Source organism: Polypterus senegalus, chromosome 1, assembly GCF_016835505.1.
Source record: "Polypterus senegalus isolate Bchr_013 chromosome 1, ASM1683550v1, whole genome shotgun sequence".
Lineage (NCBI taxonomy): Eukaryota > Metazoa > Chordata > Cladistia > Polypteriformes > Polypteridae > Polypterus > Polypterus senegalus.
This window is the reverse complement of record NC_053154.1, coordinates 330810709-330828328: the sequence shown is the minus strand read 5'-3', so window position 1 is coordinate 330828328 and position 17620 is coordinate 330810709. Positions and strand designations below refer to the sequence as shown.

At 52.8% G+C, this 17620-nt stretch overlaps 1 protein-coding gene across 2 annotated transcripts; it reads right to left on the bottom strand.

Moving 5' to 3' along the window:
* Nucleotides 1–802: 802 nt before the first annotated feature.
* On the bottom strand, nt 803–17379 carry LOC120516448 (NAD-dependent protein deacetylase sirtuin-3-like). 2 transcript variants are annotated; one of them, XM_039738118.1, is made up of 8 exons: nt 17034–17379; nt 7969–8065; nt 5842–6006; nt 5030–5262; nt 3562–3662; nt 3328–3489; nt 2244–2456; nt 803–1057 (listed from the first exon to the last, which is right to left on the bottom strand). In XM_039738118.1, the coding sequence occupies exons 1-8, from the start codon at nt 17119–17121 to the stop codon at nt 1046–1048; spliced, it is 1071 nt and encodes a 356-aa protein (XP_039594052.1). In that variant the 5' UTR covers nt 17122–17379; the 3' UTR covers nt 803–1045. The 2 variants fall into 2 exon arrangements, with proteins under 2 accessions (XP_039594052.1, XP_039594063.1); XM_039738129.1 differs by lacking the exon at nt 17034–17379 and adding an exon at nt 16400–16913.
* Between the last annotated feature and the right edge of the window lie 241 nt (nt 17380–17620).

Genomic DNA, 17620 nt, shown 5'->3' with positions numbered 1-17620 from the left:
ATAAGTGAAGCCCACCGACAAAGTCATTTGGGGTACAAAGGCTGAGCTGCTGCCCCCTCTGACACAGCAGGTCAAGTCCTTGTCCTGTGCCCGCCTGCATGCTACATTATTCATTGGTGGCTATCATGTGTGACCCTCAAGATCCTGGCCTCTAAGAGACCACTGAAAGTCCCCTGTAAGCAGACAGGGGGCCCTCGGTGACCAGCAGTCAGTCTGAGTCTTTAGTTGTAAGGGGGCCGTCACTCAGAGACCCTCAGGTTAGAGAGCCGCCTTGAGCCTTTGTGTCAGGGCAGGGACCCCCAGGTGACAGGAGTCCCAACTCGGACCACTCTGTCGGGGAGTCAGCACTGAAGCAGGAGGACGAGGATCCAATGCCACCTGCTTGTGCCCACGACGGCCCTTCCATGTGATGCCATTCCTCTTGAATGGCTCAGGGGCCTCCAACGAAAGGGCATCTATCAAAGAGCCAACGCCTGGGGGGCATTTTAAGTGGGCCGGGCTCACTAAGACATAAAAAAATGAACCCCTCTGTGTGGGCTGCAATCCCCTCGGTGACTTGAGGGTCGTCATCCTGAGGTGCCAGCAGGGCCTAATGGATGGCAGTAATTGCGGTGAGCGTCTGGTGCCGCACGCCATCGTGGAGGGACACCCGATGACAACTGCAGCTCATGAGGGGGGGCCGAGTAGCCAGGATCTTCATTTATGTTGGGTGGTCCGCCAGTCACAGCCCTCGAACCTCCATGTTACACCGGGGGCAGAAGTGCCAAGGTCAGAGTTGGCAAATGAGACACTGGAGACGGGATGCGTCCAAAGACCCCACGACGTTTTATTATGTTTTGGGCTGGTGTGACCCCCCAGGGGGAGGCTGTACTGCCACACATATGGACACGGACTGAGGGGTCTCCCATTTGGGGTCAGACGCTGTGGTTCTTCAGTCCTCAGTCCCTCGATTGTGCGCTCAAGTGAAGCTCGCCAGCCCGCTGTCAGGTTTCCAGACCCCCGTCTCTCCACCGAAGTCCCCGTGGCTCGGATTGGCCCTGTGCTTTTAGTTCTTGAGCTGCAACACACAAAAGTGACAAGTGACTTGAATGGTTCATCCTGGCACCCTGGGGACCAAAGCCCTGGTGGGATGCTGGACACCATGGGGCACAGCCTGTGACTTCAGATGGCTGAAGAAGTGTGTGGTCAGGACCGGGTGGCATCCCAGCTGGCACACAAATGAAACCCACAGAGCTGCGGACCAACGTGGCGGTGGATTTGATGTTTGAATAAAGGAAGTCGTTGGTGCCCACGGCGGGCCAAGTGGGTGAACACAAAGCCAAGGCCGGGTGGCATGGGCACCAGCGGTGGTGTTGTAAGTCTAAGGGTGGGCACAAGAACCCCTTGATGCTTCCTGTCAAGATCTGCGTTTGGTGCCGACTGTCTTGTGTTTGATGTTGGGGGGCTCAAGGTGGCGGTCTCTGCGTCTGCCGTTTATCAGCCACAATTCCCAGTGGTTTAGGTGCTGCACTTCGTGGAAACAGATGCCATTTTGAGTTCCCGCTTGCTCGCTCTGAGGGGCGGGGCCTCGGAGGTCATGACCTGTTTGGTGGCGAGGGGCTCTTTTCCTAAGGTGGTCTGCGGCTGCTGAAAGTTTTGTTCCGAGTGAACTCGCCTGTTTCTTTCGCTTTTGACCTCGACGTTTGATTTCCCGGCTTTGCCCTCTACGCGCGTCTCCCAGTTCTGCTCAAAGGTTTAGCGTCCATTTTGCTGGCAAGCCCCTCTCATCGCCGACTCGTAAAGGCGCTAAATCCGCAGCCCTTACCCGCTGTAATGAGCCTGATGCAGACTGACCCCATGTGCCACCTTAGCTCATCACCACACCGGGTTTCGTAGAAATGACACCTGGCACAGAATAACTGAGTCAAGTGCCACGCATGTGAGTGGCCGGTGGTCCCCGCTCCTGAACATTCGTCATCTCTTACTGAGCGCTGGGGTTTTCAGTTATTAAAAGTCAAGGGGGCAATTGGCGAGGGGACTGCCAGGCTTCTGTGGTCACCTCACATGAGGGCAGCCTTGCGTCACAGCCCTCACCCCCCAGCTCCCGCATATCCACTTGTGTGCCAGCTGGACGTTCCCTCTGTGCAGCCGCCATGTTTAATGTGTGTGCGTGGTGCCCCACCAGAGCGAGTCGATTCCCACCTTGGACCCCATGCGGCCCCCCCATGCCCCTCCAAGTTGGGTCATTCCCCCCATCAAGGTACCTTCTTGATTTCAGCCGCCATCAACGCGTCGAGTTCGGCCTTCCAGCCCAGCTTGTCGACGCACTTCTCCACGCCGCCGATCACGTCTCCCAGCTCCAGCACGTCGTTAAAGCGGCATGAGGGCGAGGCGAAGGGTCCGACGGCGTCCCGATTGATGAGGACACGGGTGACAGAGCTCCGCACCGAACCCGCTAGGCTGGCGAAAGGTTCAACCTGGGGACAGACAGATAGCAGTGACCTCAGCAGACACAAATGGAGACCGAGGAAGAGGAGGAGGAACTGAGACTTTGTCGCTAAGACCACCGAAACAAGAAAACTGAACTGAAAATATAACTTACTGATGAAGAGGTGCCACGGGCAAAGCAGGTCCAGAACCAGGACGGGTGGCAAGTGACCACTAGGGGGCAGAACCTCAGCGTACTAAAAAGGGGGCACACCATCCAGAAGCCACTGACAGGGGGTTCAATGTGCCCGGAGACCAGCAGGAGGCATTGTGACACCCTGTTCTGGAGGGGGGCACCACAGCGGCACAAGTGAAACGCCACAATAGATGAGGAATCCATCAACGTCCCGTCATCATAAGGGGCTCTGGACAGGATTCAGGTCACTGGGTGTCCCCGAGTTTCACTGCCGATGTGACAATCGGAGCAAAGCATCTCACACACACCTGGCACAGCAGCACCATCTGCTGGTAAGAACCAGAACGGCAAGACAGAGACAGAGATAGCCTGGGTCCTCCCCGAGGTGGGGTCTTCACGAACGCCTGGTCCTGCCTGACAGATGCCAACTTCTTATGTCCCCACAGGGGAAAGCAGCCTGGCAGAAAGAGGATGGTATGGAGAAGCCCCTGAGACTCTGTGGGGTCCTGGCAGGATCGTTTAGAGAGCACGTGAAATGCACAATGGCATAAATGAGATAAAAATCAACATGACGGTGGGCATGGGCAGGACAAATCAGCAAAAGGAGACGAAGGCCCACCAGGGGGCAGCACTCTCCCGCTGCCATACCTGGTGCCCAGAGACCCAATGCTGAAAGAGAGAGAGAGAGAGACGCTATGGGGGCTGGCGAGACCCCCCCACCTCACCTCCAGGGATGTGCCCATGATGATAAGCAGGTCAGCCAAGGGGAAGTCGGTCAGAAAGAGCAGGAAGCGCTGGGGGAGCTCCTCTCCGAAGAACACGATGTCCGGCTTGATGACCCCTCTGCAGGTGGCGCACTTCGGGATGCGGTCCGCAAAGATGTCAGCCTGAAAGACACGAGATACCCAGCAGCTTAGTGTCACGTTACTCTGGGAGCAGACGGGCGCGGTGCCACCTACCTTCAGGTCTTCTCCAGCGTACGACTTTTGGCACGTGGTGCAGGTGGCTGAAGCAAACGTCCCGTGGGCCTCGACCAGTTTGTCTGGGGGCACGCCGGCCACTGTGAAGACAGAAAGCACAAGATGGCACAAGGGAGCAAGTGGGCAATGACCTTGTTGAGCTGGGCATTTGGACCACAATTCCAGTCCTGACCCCCAACTCTAAGCCGATGGCATATAAAGAGGGGACAGCAGAGCAGGTGAATGCCCAGTGGCACCTTAGACTTCTCGGCTCGTCATCCATCTTCGGCCACACCGATGTGCCAGCTCTTAGTGCCAACATCTTGGCTTAAGCATAAAATCGAGACTCTGAGTGGCACTGACACATCACCTTACCCAGTGACTGTAAGTGGGCACCATACAAGCAGGTGTGCCCTGCAATGGACTGGCATTGTCCACACATCCCATTTTGGGCCTGACACTGACAAGTGACAATTTAGAGTGCCAGAGCCAAGCCAAGGTGCCTGCTGCCCCCGTGTCTCAACCTTAAAGCCCCTGGCCAATGGGCCTTTGCTCCATGTGCCTTTTGGCTCTGGACTGGCAACCTTCTATAAAGTGCCCCCCGAGGGCACCCTGCTCTACCCCTGGGCCTCTTGCCCCATTGAGGGACTGTATGCTGCCCCCTAATGGCCACGAGTGGCTCTCCTCCTCTGGTAGCCCGTAAAAACCCAGAGGACCACTCGTCTCTACTGCCCCCTAATGGCAGCCTTCTTCTCTGTCAAATGCCCCCCTTGGCTGTGTCTTGTGTCCCAGCTGGTTCTCCATGTGTAATGCCCGCTGCTGTCACACGATTTGGTCACATGCACAGGGTGGGTGAGTGGGCCCTCAATTAAACACTACGCAGGTCTCGATGACCCAACCGCCATCCCTGTGTGGGACTGTGAACAGACGATCCATTGGTTACAAGGCGCTATATGCCATGTGTGCACTGGGCATCAATGTTCTTAGCTGCATTAACCTGGGGCCTGTCTCTTTGCGTTGGGGCACAGTGGCAGTGCAGGGCTAGCATTTTATTATTTTTACTGTGCCCAAGTGAAAGGCGCTATAAACAGCTCACACAGGGTGTTCAGTTCTGTTTTTGTTTCTCCTCCATTTTCTGTTTACTAATCGAGTCTGATGGGCACACAAATCTTATCCCCTGCAGTCTGAAGAGTGCCCTGCAAGTTGGCACCACAACTGGAGATTTTAAAAAATTACCTGAAAGTGAAAGGCAACAGCGCCACCTACACTGACAAGTCGGATGGCGCTGCTCCAGCAGGAGGCCGTCTGGATGTTCTGCCCAGCAATGGAGCACCTGGAGGTCAGTGAGGTGGACAGAAGCAGCAGTGGCCTCGCAGCTTTGAACCCGATGCCACCATGATGCCCTATGATTGGTACAAGTGTACTCCCTCCCTTAATGAAGTACCACGTCGCTGGCATCGCCACTTACGTCGCTCGAGTCCGTCGATGTTCTGGGTGTACATGCGCTGCAGCAGCCCCTTCATGTGCAGGAGTCGGACGAAGTAGTGGGCGCTGTTGGGCAGGTAGTTGCCCGGGTAAAGCTCCTTTGCCAGGGTGAAGAAGGGCCTGGGGTTCTGATGAAAGTAGTGAATGTCGAAGATGGCCTCGGGGTACGGGATGTCGTACTGCTGAAGGTTGTCATATAAGCCGCTGCCAGGGGACCTGTGGATCAGAGCAGAAATTCACACCAGTGAAGTCCGGAAGCAGTGGACCCCCTGGTCTGGATCCCCTAATTGTGAAGCCTGGGTCTGTGTCTTTGACATGGCTTCACTATATACACCAATGGACTGAGCTGGCCTGGCTGGGGTCCGCGTGTCACCTGCGCATGCCCATGGCTGCCCCAATTCTGCTTACCTCTCTCTGTTCTCGAATCGTGGTGGGCTTTATAAGCTAAAACCAAACACACATCAACTGGCAGCCACAATGCGGTCAACACGGGCGCAGTTCTGGGCAGGGACAAGACAACAAAGTGACCTGTGACAGGTGGTGATGTGGTCGGCCACCATGTGTGCCAAATTATTGTGGCTCGGGCCTAAAAGCTCAGAAGGGCTGATGCCAGGGGGTCTCTAGTGGGCACACATGCCTCCATGCCCACCGAGGACAGCCTGTGACCCTCTGAACAACTGTGCTTGGGACTGAAACTGGAGGTCACCCAGGTTGGCACCTCCATGTGCTGATGGTGTCAGCGAGGGGGGCTCACAGCTGCAGTGCTCTGGCCCCCTGAACGGCAGGGACACCTACCTGAAGTCCGGGATTCCACTCGGGGTGCTAATGCCAGCGCCCGCCATCACGATGACCCTTTTGCAGTCCCCGCGTTTTAAGAGGCTCACCACGTCATCCAAAGTCTGGGGCTCCGAGGACTTCCCGAATAAGTGGCACTTGGAGGGGCTCGTTGAGAGGGGTCTCCTAAACAAAGGGACAAAAAGCAACCGACAGTCATGGAGGACAGAGTTTTGAGTAACGGGGGGTGGTGGTCCCAAGAGACCCCAACAGCCAAATCGCCGGCTCTGCGGACACCAAGTCATGTTAATAAGGCCAACGTCTTTAACTTTTCGTCCCTTCCCTTCTTTTTTTAATCTCCAGCAGCTCCGGTGATAGACAGGGGGCTGCAGGTTTCATCATCTTCGTAGTTCATCGCCTTTGTCCTTTCTAGCGCTGGCATCAACAGCTCTGACCTGAAGCCACCTGGCCATCGCTGAGTGAGGACCTCGAGGGAACATCTGAGCAAATAAACGGGTGGGAGTGCGGGGGACATCCAGAGGCATGGGAGGCGGGGCAGAAGACCATCAGGAAGTGGATGTGGACCACTAGAGGCAGGAAGGGCAGGCTGCGGACCCTCAGTCCTGTATGGTGACTGCGGTACATGGAGAGAATTGGCAAAGAGGTTGAGGGCGAGGGTCAGAGTGACGATGGATTACAGGATGCCCGAGGTGAGAAGAGGCGTCCCGGCCAGAGCAGATGGACAGGCGGTTTGGCCAGCTGGACGTGGAGCCTCTTCATGCCCGGCCCGAGTAATGTGATGGCTGCAGTTCCATTTCCCATACGGCAGGTGGCAGTGGTCCTTGGGAGTTGGAGTCCCGTCGGGGGGTGGGGGACCTCCCTGCTTTCTTCCAGGAAGATAGGCTGTGGCAGCGGCTTGAGAAGGAGCCCACCGCCTGGCGACGCAGAGAACTGGGGGACAGAAGGGCCAAGGACTGCTTACACGGCTGACTGGTAAAAGGGGTCTTTTATTGTATGCCAGCATCGTGCTGGGCATTACTGTGTGGGGCTCAGCGATGCCCCCTGGAGGTTACACATCGTGGAGGAAGAGGACAGCTTTAAATATCCGAGAAGGGACGGAAGGAGTGAAGACGAAATAAAAAGACAGAGAGAATGGACAGAACAATGAAGAAGAGAACAATAGTGGGTGGGCCATCTGGAGCGTTGCGTCGTGCGGAGCAGACGTGTGGACCACGAGGACAGGAGACACTGGCAGAGGAGGAAGAGGAGGACGAGGGAGAAGTTCAGGTGGACAGACGAGTGCAGAAATGGACTGGGGGGGGCAGTGAGAAGAAACTGCACGGGACGTAAACTCGGAGCAGGTGGCCGCTTGAAAGTGGTGATGAAGAGGAAGACGAGGGACGTCAGATGATCTGAGAGATGGCAAATCACAGCAAAGAAGGAAAAGAAGAGCGGAAGACAATGGAGGAGCTGGCCATCGACGGACCCGCCTATGGCAGATAACTGAGGAAGAGGAAGAAGAAGACGGCTTTCTGGACTGATGGCTGCATTGTCTTCTTCGTCTTCCTCTTCTTGCAGGTATTTCAGTTTTGTTTCTTCAAACTCTGACGCGTCCAATTATTGTCGACATATTCAAGTAAAGCACACGTTGAAAATCAGCCGTCAGGTCAGCGGTCAGGTGAAGCGTTGACCAAACAGTCGTCTGCGGCGGCCCCCTTTGCTCACCCCTCCTCCTCGTGCTCTCACTTTGTTTCTATTGTTGTCTCAAGTGCCTCGTATGCTGTACCCAAAGTGGGGGCAGTGCCTCTCTGATGGGTCGAGGGTCCTCAGTCCGGATTTTGGAAATCCTTCCTGATGGCTTCTCTGCCCTCGTATAACGACGTCTGTCTTGTGGATTTGCTTTGCGTTTGTTATTTTTATTTAGAGGCTCGGTGGGCCAGGGGTCTTCTTGTTCTCCTCTCCCAAGGCCAGGCCTACTCGTCACAGGAGGGTCCTGTCAGACATGAGACACCTGCTCGGTCTAACAGGGGCCATCAAATAAAGGCACAAGGCCACCACTGGACCACGGCAGACCACCGCTGCTCTCCAAGTCTCCTGAAGGTCACGCTACACGATGTTGGCTCAAAGGAATGAAAAAGCTCAACTTACCAGCCATGCCAGGCCGTCCTCCGGGCATCAGGACTCGGGCACAGACACCGGGCACACTGCTGAGGGACGATGGCCGAACTCAACTGCCGGCAGGCCACTGAGACGAGACCCACACGCCAACGGCCGTCATGACAAACGTGAAAATTCAAATGAGAGAGAAAGAAAAAGAGAAAGAGATCAATGAAACAATCAAAGAAAAAGGAAACAAACAGCGAAGCTTCGGCGATTGTCTCAGCAATGGGGGGCTGACGTGATACCACAGGACACCAGCAGGGGGCGCACCGCACGTCTATTGTCATACTTTTCTCATATGATGTGACCTTAAGTGGACACTCTGTGGGCTCAGCCCCGGACCCCCGAGTTGGACGCCTTCCACTTAACACTTAGTCAAGGGGTCTGATGGGGTCCAGTACACAAGAAGTCGGCCTCGTCTTACAAAGCAGGTGTGACTGGTGAGAAGTTGGAGAAGGAGCAGGATGGAGAGATAGAATCAGATGATGTAATTACGTTAGTTGAATTATTGAGATCTTTAATTTTGTTACAGAAGAAGTGGAGGAAATCCTCACAGACTTCAGTAGAGGAGGTAGTTGGGCCAGACGCGGGTTCGAGTAGCTTATTAACTACAGAGAACAAAACCCTTGGGTTATGGTGGCCACTTTCTGTTATTCTGCCATAGTGGGTGTTCTTGGCAGCTGTCAGTGCTTCTCTGTGAGCCCTTTGGTGGTCAGAAAGCCTGGATGTGCCCGGTGAGGCCAGACTTACGTGACGTTCTCTCAAGGCGTCGGTCTGCTGCTTTCATAGGTCGCACTTCTGAGTTATACCAGGGAGCTGAACGTTTAAAGGAAACCTCCTTATGTTTTAAAGGAGCTGTTTTATCAGTTTGGGTCTCCATAAAGACACAGCAGCACTAGAGAAGGCTGATTATGGGGGGCTACAGGGGGTGAGCTATGAGGAAAGAGGGGTCTGACATAAACACAACCCCACCTCCTGTGCTGTTCTGTCTGTCCTTCCTAATAACGTGTACCCCTCTATGTTACACTCATCCCCGTCTTTCTTATTTAGCCAGGTTTCCGTTATCTTCTTATACCCTACGCCACCGTGGCTGTCCGTTTGTCTGTCCAGGATTTTAAGTCACCTGTCACTCGCAAACCGTTTGACATATTGACCTGAAATGTGCTCCACGTGTGCTACGTGACGCCTACTGTGCGCTTTCGGGGTGATGATTGACCTCCAAGGTTATTCCTCTTTTTATTTTATTGTAGGATCAACTCTGGGCAGTGGCCAGCAGGGCGGTCGCGTGGCACACGCGTACGGGCGCCGTTCTCATCCCTACCACCCTCACTGTCACTTCCCCTACCTCTTCATATCTTAAATCATTCTTGAGGCGGACTGAAGACTTAAGTGTCAACTCAAACTGAAAAACTAAGGAAAACGTACTAAATAAATGCAACACAAACACGGACTTGATCAGTTTTAACGAGATGCCGACAAACAAAGAGAAGACGCGGGCCGCTAGGGTGCAGAAAAGAAGAAGAGCCGCTCAGGAAACAGCAAGCGCATCAACCTCTGAGCAGACGAATGATAAACGTACAGAGAAAGAGAGAGAGGAAGAGGAAGGGGAAGAGGGTGAAAACTCCCGTCAAGTGGATTCCCTGCACGTTATCATGCAGCGCGCCACTGTCACTGGTAACATCATAATGCCGACTCCGACTCTCGGCTTAGAATTTACATTGCTATGCCTTTCAATTTCTACCCCGTTGTTTGTACCTCCATGTTCAGATCTAAACCTGGCCTGTCCTAAACTCCCTGCCACCCCAATCCTTGACTAGCCTACTCATACACCCCCCCAATACAGTGGTGCCCCTCCCATAAGGTCCCATCTGTTCCTAAAAGGAGTCCCAATGCCCCCTATGCCTGTACCCTTCTACCCTGCACCAAGATTTGAGCCACGCGTTAAGCCTTCTAATCTTACCTGGACTGGCGCGGGGCACAGGCAGAACTTCAGAGAAGACCACCTTGTCGGTTCTGCTCCTCAGCTTGGCACCTAACTCTTTGAATTTGGATCTTAGAACTGACAGACTACCCAACATGGACAATGACAACCGGACCCACCCTGGTCGAGAGCCTATCCACCCTTCCAGTGGGGTCCCCCACCTGTGCACCCCGAAGGTAACACACGGCACGAGACTCTCACTCCCCCTCTATCACTACCCCTCTCCTTCAGGGAGCTAATTTTGGGGTGGTCCGTTGGGGCTGCTCATCCCTGCCTACCACCTCAGAATCATCAGAGACACCGTCCAGGTCCTGATAACGGTTTGACACTTTGAATTCTGGGGGTGAGTGGGACAGGTGGGCTGGTGTCGTTAAAGTGGTCCTTGATGTTTGTGTGTGTGTTCACCCTGCGATGGACTGCCACCTTGTCCAGGTCTTGTTCCTGACTGTGACCAATGCCTGCTGAGATGGGCTCTGGCTACCATGTGACCTGCTCAGGATAAAGCCAGTCAGGGTCTAACCCACTTGGGGGGTGCCAGAGTGCCAGTCCATGGAAGGGCAAACACACAAGTGCCAACCACGCACCGACTTGGGCCATTTTAGTACTGCCAATCCACCTAACCTGATTTATATAGCGCCTTTCCTGTGCTCTGTGGACTGTGGGAGGCACCTGGAGCCCCAGGAGGAAACCCCTGCTGAGGTGGAGAGGGCTGAGGAGATAGGCCCCAGTCTCCTTACTGCTACCACTTCACCACTGTGCCACCCCTCAGGGTAAAGCGGGTCTACAACATTGATGGGTAACAAATAATCAGATGATGAAGAAACTTAGTTGTGCTTTTGGGTTGGATGTTTTTATCGGGGTTTCCCTTTCGTGGACATTTTGAATTTTGGCCTGCTAAAAGCCTTTGCCCCATTTTTGGGCCTAAGCGGGTCTGAAGCCTGCCCTTTGAGGTGTGGTTAGGCTGCCTGGGGTTAGGCCTGCAACAAGGGTGGGTTTGAAGGTCTGCTCCCCTGTTTCATGTTCCAGGATTTGAGAACAACAGACATGAGCCCCCATTTGGCGGTCAGGTACTGGGGTGCAGGCTCTCGTCCCTTTCGTTTTGTGTCTTTATTTGATTGTCTTTTGCTGTTTGCTTCATAGAACATTTTGCTCCTCGTCCTCCTCATGACTCGTTCACTAGAGGGCGCCATTCAAACGCACACAACTTACACCGTAATCTACTACAGTAAAGTGCTGAACAGAAGGCCGACAGACGAAGAACCAAAGCGACTGGAGCCCACGACTGTCACCCCACAGGGGTCTCCCGCTGGGGTCCTGTGAGCTCAGTGAGTCCGCTTTGTGTCACTTATTTACACAATGTTTCTCTTCTGTCATTTTGCTTGACTGATGAGGGCAGATCACCAGACTGCCAACTGGATTTAACTATTTTCAGCCTAATTTGGGGGGCAAAGCCCCACTTTGAACTTCAAGAGCCCTACGGCAGAGTGACATTGATGAGCGTCAGCAGAGTGGCCAAGAATGGCAGTTCTGTGACCACCGAGGACTAACATATACAGATGTAGCTAAGAGACAAGCGGGACCCGGGACCACTCAAGCCCAGCACCATCCTCAAGGGCATCCCACTTCTCCCACCAATATGACTCACGGTGTCTGTCCTTGCTTTGTCTCCTGCGTATCTCCGGGTCCTTTTCCGTTTTTCTTTAACGTCTCTCGTGAGTCGGTAAGCGACCGCGTCGACAAGCGCAGGTCCACACATTTCCGTTGGTTCGTCTGCTCTTCGCGCTCATTTGAGCAGCGCGACCTGCCACTGTGCACACGGCGTAACGCACACTGCTGGGACAGGAGGGGGCGCTGTTTGAGGAAAAGCCGCCATGGCACTTGGAAATGAAATGGCCGTGCTGGGGACCTCGTCACGACGAGCGGGAAGTCCAGCCTGTGGAGCCCGCGGGTCGAGACCAAATAAAGGAGCTGGAGTGGTCAGTGCCGCTAAGGGAGACGCTCAGGACAATGACCACCGTCACACGACGTCACACGGATCAATGGAAGGGTCCGTCCGTCTCAGAGCAATTGAAAGGGCGGCCTGTTTCACAGCCAGCGCGTCTCCTTAAAGTCGGCCAATCTGGAGACCCCCGAGGACACTCGAATGTCTTCTTCTGCGGATGTCATGAGGGAAGAACAAGACTGCAGGTTAGTTTTGTCCTTTTAAACGTTAATGGAAGAAAAACAGAAACTATTTCAAAAGGTCACTAAACGGATGTGAAAAAGTTTCAGTTGGTGGAGTGACAGGCAATAAACGATTTGTTACGCGAAGGCCTTTGTCAGTCGATTACCAAACCCCTCCCCCCACAACGTCCCGTAAGTTTTCGTTCCACTGAGCGCGTTTTAAGAACGTCACGTGAGCCCTCACTCCGGTTAGACAAAGCGGGCCAACAGTCTGGCGGGGTATGTGGGCACGTAAACGGGTTACGCTCGAGGATATCGAGGTCTGCGCACGTCTGCAGGACTTTTAACAGAACGCACGGCCGTCATCATCATCATCATCATCATCATCATGTGAACCCTGAACACCAGGAGGGCTGACTGAGGTCACTGATGTCAGGTAGAATGCCTCGAGGGGGCCGGGTGGTCTCGGACCCCCTGCAGATTTTATTTTTTTTCTCCAGCCGTCTGGAGTTTTTGTTTTTTTTTTTCTGCCCCCCCACCCGGCCATCGGACTTTCCTTTTATTTTGTGTTAATTAGCGTTGCCTAAATTGTATTCTCTTTTATATTTTCTCTTTCTTCCTCCTGTACAGCACTTTGAGCTCATCATTTGCATGAAAATGTGCGACAGAAGTCCATGTTGTTGTTGAGGCGTCGAGAACTGCGCCGGCGTCCACAAAGATCACATCGAGAGGCGACTGCTCGATTCCTCTCCTGCTTCAAATACTCCACCTGAATAACTCAGAAATGGCTAACTGTACGCCACCGAGCTCCGCAGCGCCACCTCAGGAGGCACGAGCTCCAGGCTTGGATTGGACTGACGGCGCCCATCGATGGCGTTGAACTCCCAGAGCGCACCTGTATGTGTAAACGGAGCTTTTTAAGACGCTGACTTCCCACCGTATGCCAGTTACTTGTGTGTGTGACAACGCAGTCCACGAGATTCAATAACGAGACAATGGCGCGCACAGCCGACCCGAGTTCTGCACAGGGGGCAACAACTACGTAACATCGTTTAAACAGACCCTCGTTTCAAAAAGCGATAAACACTGTACAAACGCGTCGCTTTTATGTTTCCAAAGCATTTCACAGCCCTGACTGAGGAGGTTCCTAACTGGGATATTTGGCCTCCCAGTCACCAGGACAGGCCCGCGCTGCTCTTCGTCTGACGGACTCCCACAAGCCCGACGCTACGCAGTCCTAAAACAAATCAAAGTCTCCACTCCATTCATGCAAGTGAAGGGGACGCTGCAGATGCGACGTTTGACACCGAGGCTCCGAAACTCGTATCGGTCCAATGAAGCTTCACACTCACATGACTTCATGCAGGACCCCACGCTCTGACACTTTAAAGACCCTGCGCTGCCCCCGGTGTGATGAAAGGGGCTGTGAAGCCACCAAAGTCATCCGACAGTCACACCAACGCCAGCCTAGACCCGTCTTCTCTACTGGAACTTCTACCGGGCCGAGGGGTCCCAGTACAGCCGACTGCAGGCACGTCCACCTCCACCAGCGCATTCCTTAAACTCCATTATGGTTCTCTTGGTCCCGAATGGCAGTTACTCCCCAAACACTGAGCGATAATCGTCAATCTGTCACATCGCCTCACAGCAGAAATCCCCCTGACGTGATGACTCCGAATCAGTGGCATCTCTGCAATTGGTTTGTGCCCTACCGGCTCTGATTGCCAATGGATTCTGGGGGGCATCTGGCTGCTTGTTGACTTCTAATGATGCTGTGGGGCTTGTGAGTGGTCCGGGTCCTGGGAGAGAAGACGCACTGTCGGGCCCCTCCTGCAGCCAGGTACTCGTGAGAGAAGATTTTTGTCGATTCCGTCGCCATTGTAATTGTGGCACAGACGAGTTGCCGGTGCCCAGCAGTATTAGATGGCACTCCATCGTACAAATGAGCAGCTTTAGTGCCCACTTTAGGGGAGCCCAGAAAAATGGCAAGCCTACCAAAGTGGCAAATGAATTCCAACTAGTGCAACAGCAGCAAGCAGCCCTTCTAAGGATGGTGGGCTACACAAATGAGCGATGGAAGGAGCGAGAGGCCACTGGCACTCTGTGCAGGTGAGCACCGGTGAGGCACAATGACAAGAAATGACATCTTTAGCACTAATGACAACGTGACTATCAGAAGGTCGACATGAACACACAGAGTGTTCCTGGGCTTTGGTCCGACTGTAACTACGCGCTCCACGAAGGCCGAGGGACACTCAGACTGTGTCCAGCCCATGGCTGCCCGCTCTTCTGTGTCCCACCAGATGTCGCTATTCTCGTGGCTTCACGGGGCTTCGTTGGCCCAAAACTAAGAGATCGGGGGCACCCCGTCCGCTTTCCTGAAAAACAAACTCTGATCGCTCTTCACGAAGTATTCAGCTCCACAAGTTCTACGCCACTAGTTTAGTGTTTCCTGGCGGCGCGGGTCCTCACCCAGGGCCCGGACCACTCACAAGGTCCACAACGTCATTAGACACCAACACGTCCCACTGTCATTTGGGATCGACAGGCCCCAAGCCGTGTATAATAACTTGTACTTGTCACCTGCTCCAGATGTAGCCGTGTATCTCCTGTCAGTTGACTAAATCACACTTCTGAAAAATGCCCTAATTAAATTCCACGTGTGCCATTATTGTGCGCCATCAGCCCTCATATATTCCAAGTGATTCTTTTCTTGTCCCAAACTTATAAAATATCATACTGAACTTCAACGGTACCTGCACTTAAACGTTTGAATGGACCGTTATCAGTCAGAATAGAACTAAAATGAATTTGAACAAGTTGTGCGTGTTGCCTGATTATTAGCAACGTGCATTCACTTCCTCACAAGGATTAATTCATTTTTGAATCGGAAAACAGATCTCTAGTCCAGTTTACCAAAATAGATCACCTATTACAGAGCCAACTTGGACTTTCCGACCTCACAGTTCAGTATATTAATATTAAACCTCCTAATTATCGGTGTATATAATTTGATACTCTCCGTATGTATGGTGTTCGCGTCAATACCTCGACTTAATACAAGTTAGAACCATGCAATGGGACTCTGCCTCTGTAGTTAGAACATCACGTGGCAAACGCGGACGCGGTATTGCATGATTGGCTAAGAATGTTTGAATTCTTCAGTGACGCCGCTGGACGGCCGAGTGTAGTAAGTCGGTGTTGGTTTGAGCAGATAACAGGAAGTTCGGTTGGTTTTTAGAACGTTGGTTTGGTGGGGCGTACTTTCCAGGGCTAACATCGTTGACTGACTTAAATCCTTCGACCGCTCCAGAATCGTAAGTAATTTAGAACGTATCGCCATTTGCTTGGTACGTCGAAATCTATCCTTCGTCAGTTTGGTTTTAGCATCCATCCTTCTGACATCTATTGGCAAACTGAGTGTTGACGGCTGGATATTAACAACGGTCATTGTTTAAATTTTAGCCGATCTCAGATCAAAAATGACCACGCCAACATAATTATTACTACGACTCTGATTAGAGACGTAAAATAAGGTTTGATTTGAAAGTTTGTTTGCCGGAAAAATCAAATGAGGTTTCGCCGAAGAGCTGAGTTCACGTCTCGCAGCCCCGTTTAAGCAGGAAGCTCTTCATTACATCGGCTGAAAAGGTCTATTTAGAGCACAAATCAGTGCCATGATGATAAAATCATTTCAAGGACTTAAAAAAACCAAATAATTCTTTGAGAGAAAGTATGGATTCACAAGCATAGAATTTGTAGCCTGAGCTCCCAGTCGCTAGTAGAAATATATTAAGACATGTAATTCTTTTTTAATCAATAAAACATGGCAGGTGTTTAGCATTAATCGCCTTTTGAAGCTCTCCCCAATAATAATAATTATTATGATGATAACAACATGCCATAGTTACTCACTTGCCTAATTTAAATTAAACGTTTCGCTGGTACCGGCCAGATACATCAAACAGTTTAAGTGAGTAAACCGTCAGTTTCTAAGGAACCTATGATAGATAACAGGTAAGCCAGTAGGGTTGCCACCCGTCCTTTAAAATACAAAATCGTCCTGTATTTGAGAATGAAACTGCGCTTGGCCCCCGAGGGATGTGTCCCACGCTGCAGTATGCGTCCCTTACCTTGTTTTTTTGTATTAAAAGTGGTAACCCTATAAGCCAGTGTGCCAATTCAGTCTGCCAGAGGATTAAATGAGCGTACCCGCACTGGCCTGGGTAAGCTTCTCATGCCATCAATATGTGAAACAGCAATTCCATTTGGTACCTTGTGCCAGCCAATAAGACGCTGATGCCATCGAGTTGCCCGCTCACAAACGTCACTTCCTTTTACCACCCAGGAGTGCAGCGCTTAGCTTCGCCGCTCCAACGTCCAGGCCTTGAATGCCAACTTTTACACTTTTCAACATCCATTTCGGTGGAATGTAACTGTGCGAATAAAACATCGAACTGTTCAGCGTCACATCCCGTTTCCAGAAAGTGACGTACAATCGCACGCGATGGTATTTGATGCTCACTGAATGCACACGCAATATTAGCTGCTGCGACCTTTTAAAGTACCTGGTGCGCGGGCTGTGGTAAGTGGTGGGCACGAGATATTTAAACAAATAAGGTCGGCGCCCTTTTAGCAGCAGCAGCAGCAACAGCCTTGCAAGTAAATCCGATTTACTAACGAGCTACTCGTGAAGCCCTGTGGGTTTGTTTTGACACCTTTCACGAGAAAGCGCGCATTATCGTAAAGTGCCGTAAATCGGAGGCATTTACGACAGGCTTTGCGCCTCTGGCGGTGACTTTCGGTCTCACTCTACGGCAGTCCAGTTTCGCGCGTGAAGCGGCCTCAGCTCACCGGCTCGCGTTTGTCCGCGCTTGTCCAGTCGTCTCCGCGATTTCGCACGGTTTACCTTTCGACGTGACCCCACCGAAGCTTGTGAGCAGCGCGGATGTCCGCTGCCGAGCGGCTGGCAACACGCAGAGAACGAGAGACGCCATCTCGAAATACTTGCTGAGATCCTCCGGACCTTTGCACCTCAGAGCACGGCCATTCCAGCACCGCCACTCGCTGACTGGACGCTTGTACACGCAGCCTTGGTGGACTGTAGTGCCCCGCCGGTCATTGACGCCCCTCGTGATGGCTGTGAGGAAGTCCGAGGTGTGACGAGAGAGAGCGCGAGCTGGTCGGCAGGGGGCGCTGCTCCTCCGGGTCTGACAGTTGGTGGGGTGCCGGTGCGAACCCAATAGTTCGGCTCAAGCGATGGCCCCTTTCAGTGTCGGCACAGCTTCGTGTTTCTTGTGGGATTGTAAACGATTGTGTCGCCCAAGTCGCAGAGGTGGGTGTGTGTGTGTGTGTTCAGTAACGCGCTGGCAAGTGTGTGTGTGTGTTATATAGCGACTTGAGGAGCGGGCAGCATTTTAAAAAGGACACAACAAAGGGGCTCGGATACACAGCGCTCGAGATCAAAACAACGAATCAATCGGTCAAGAAAGACAA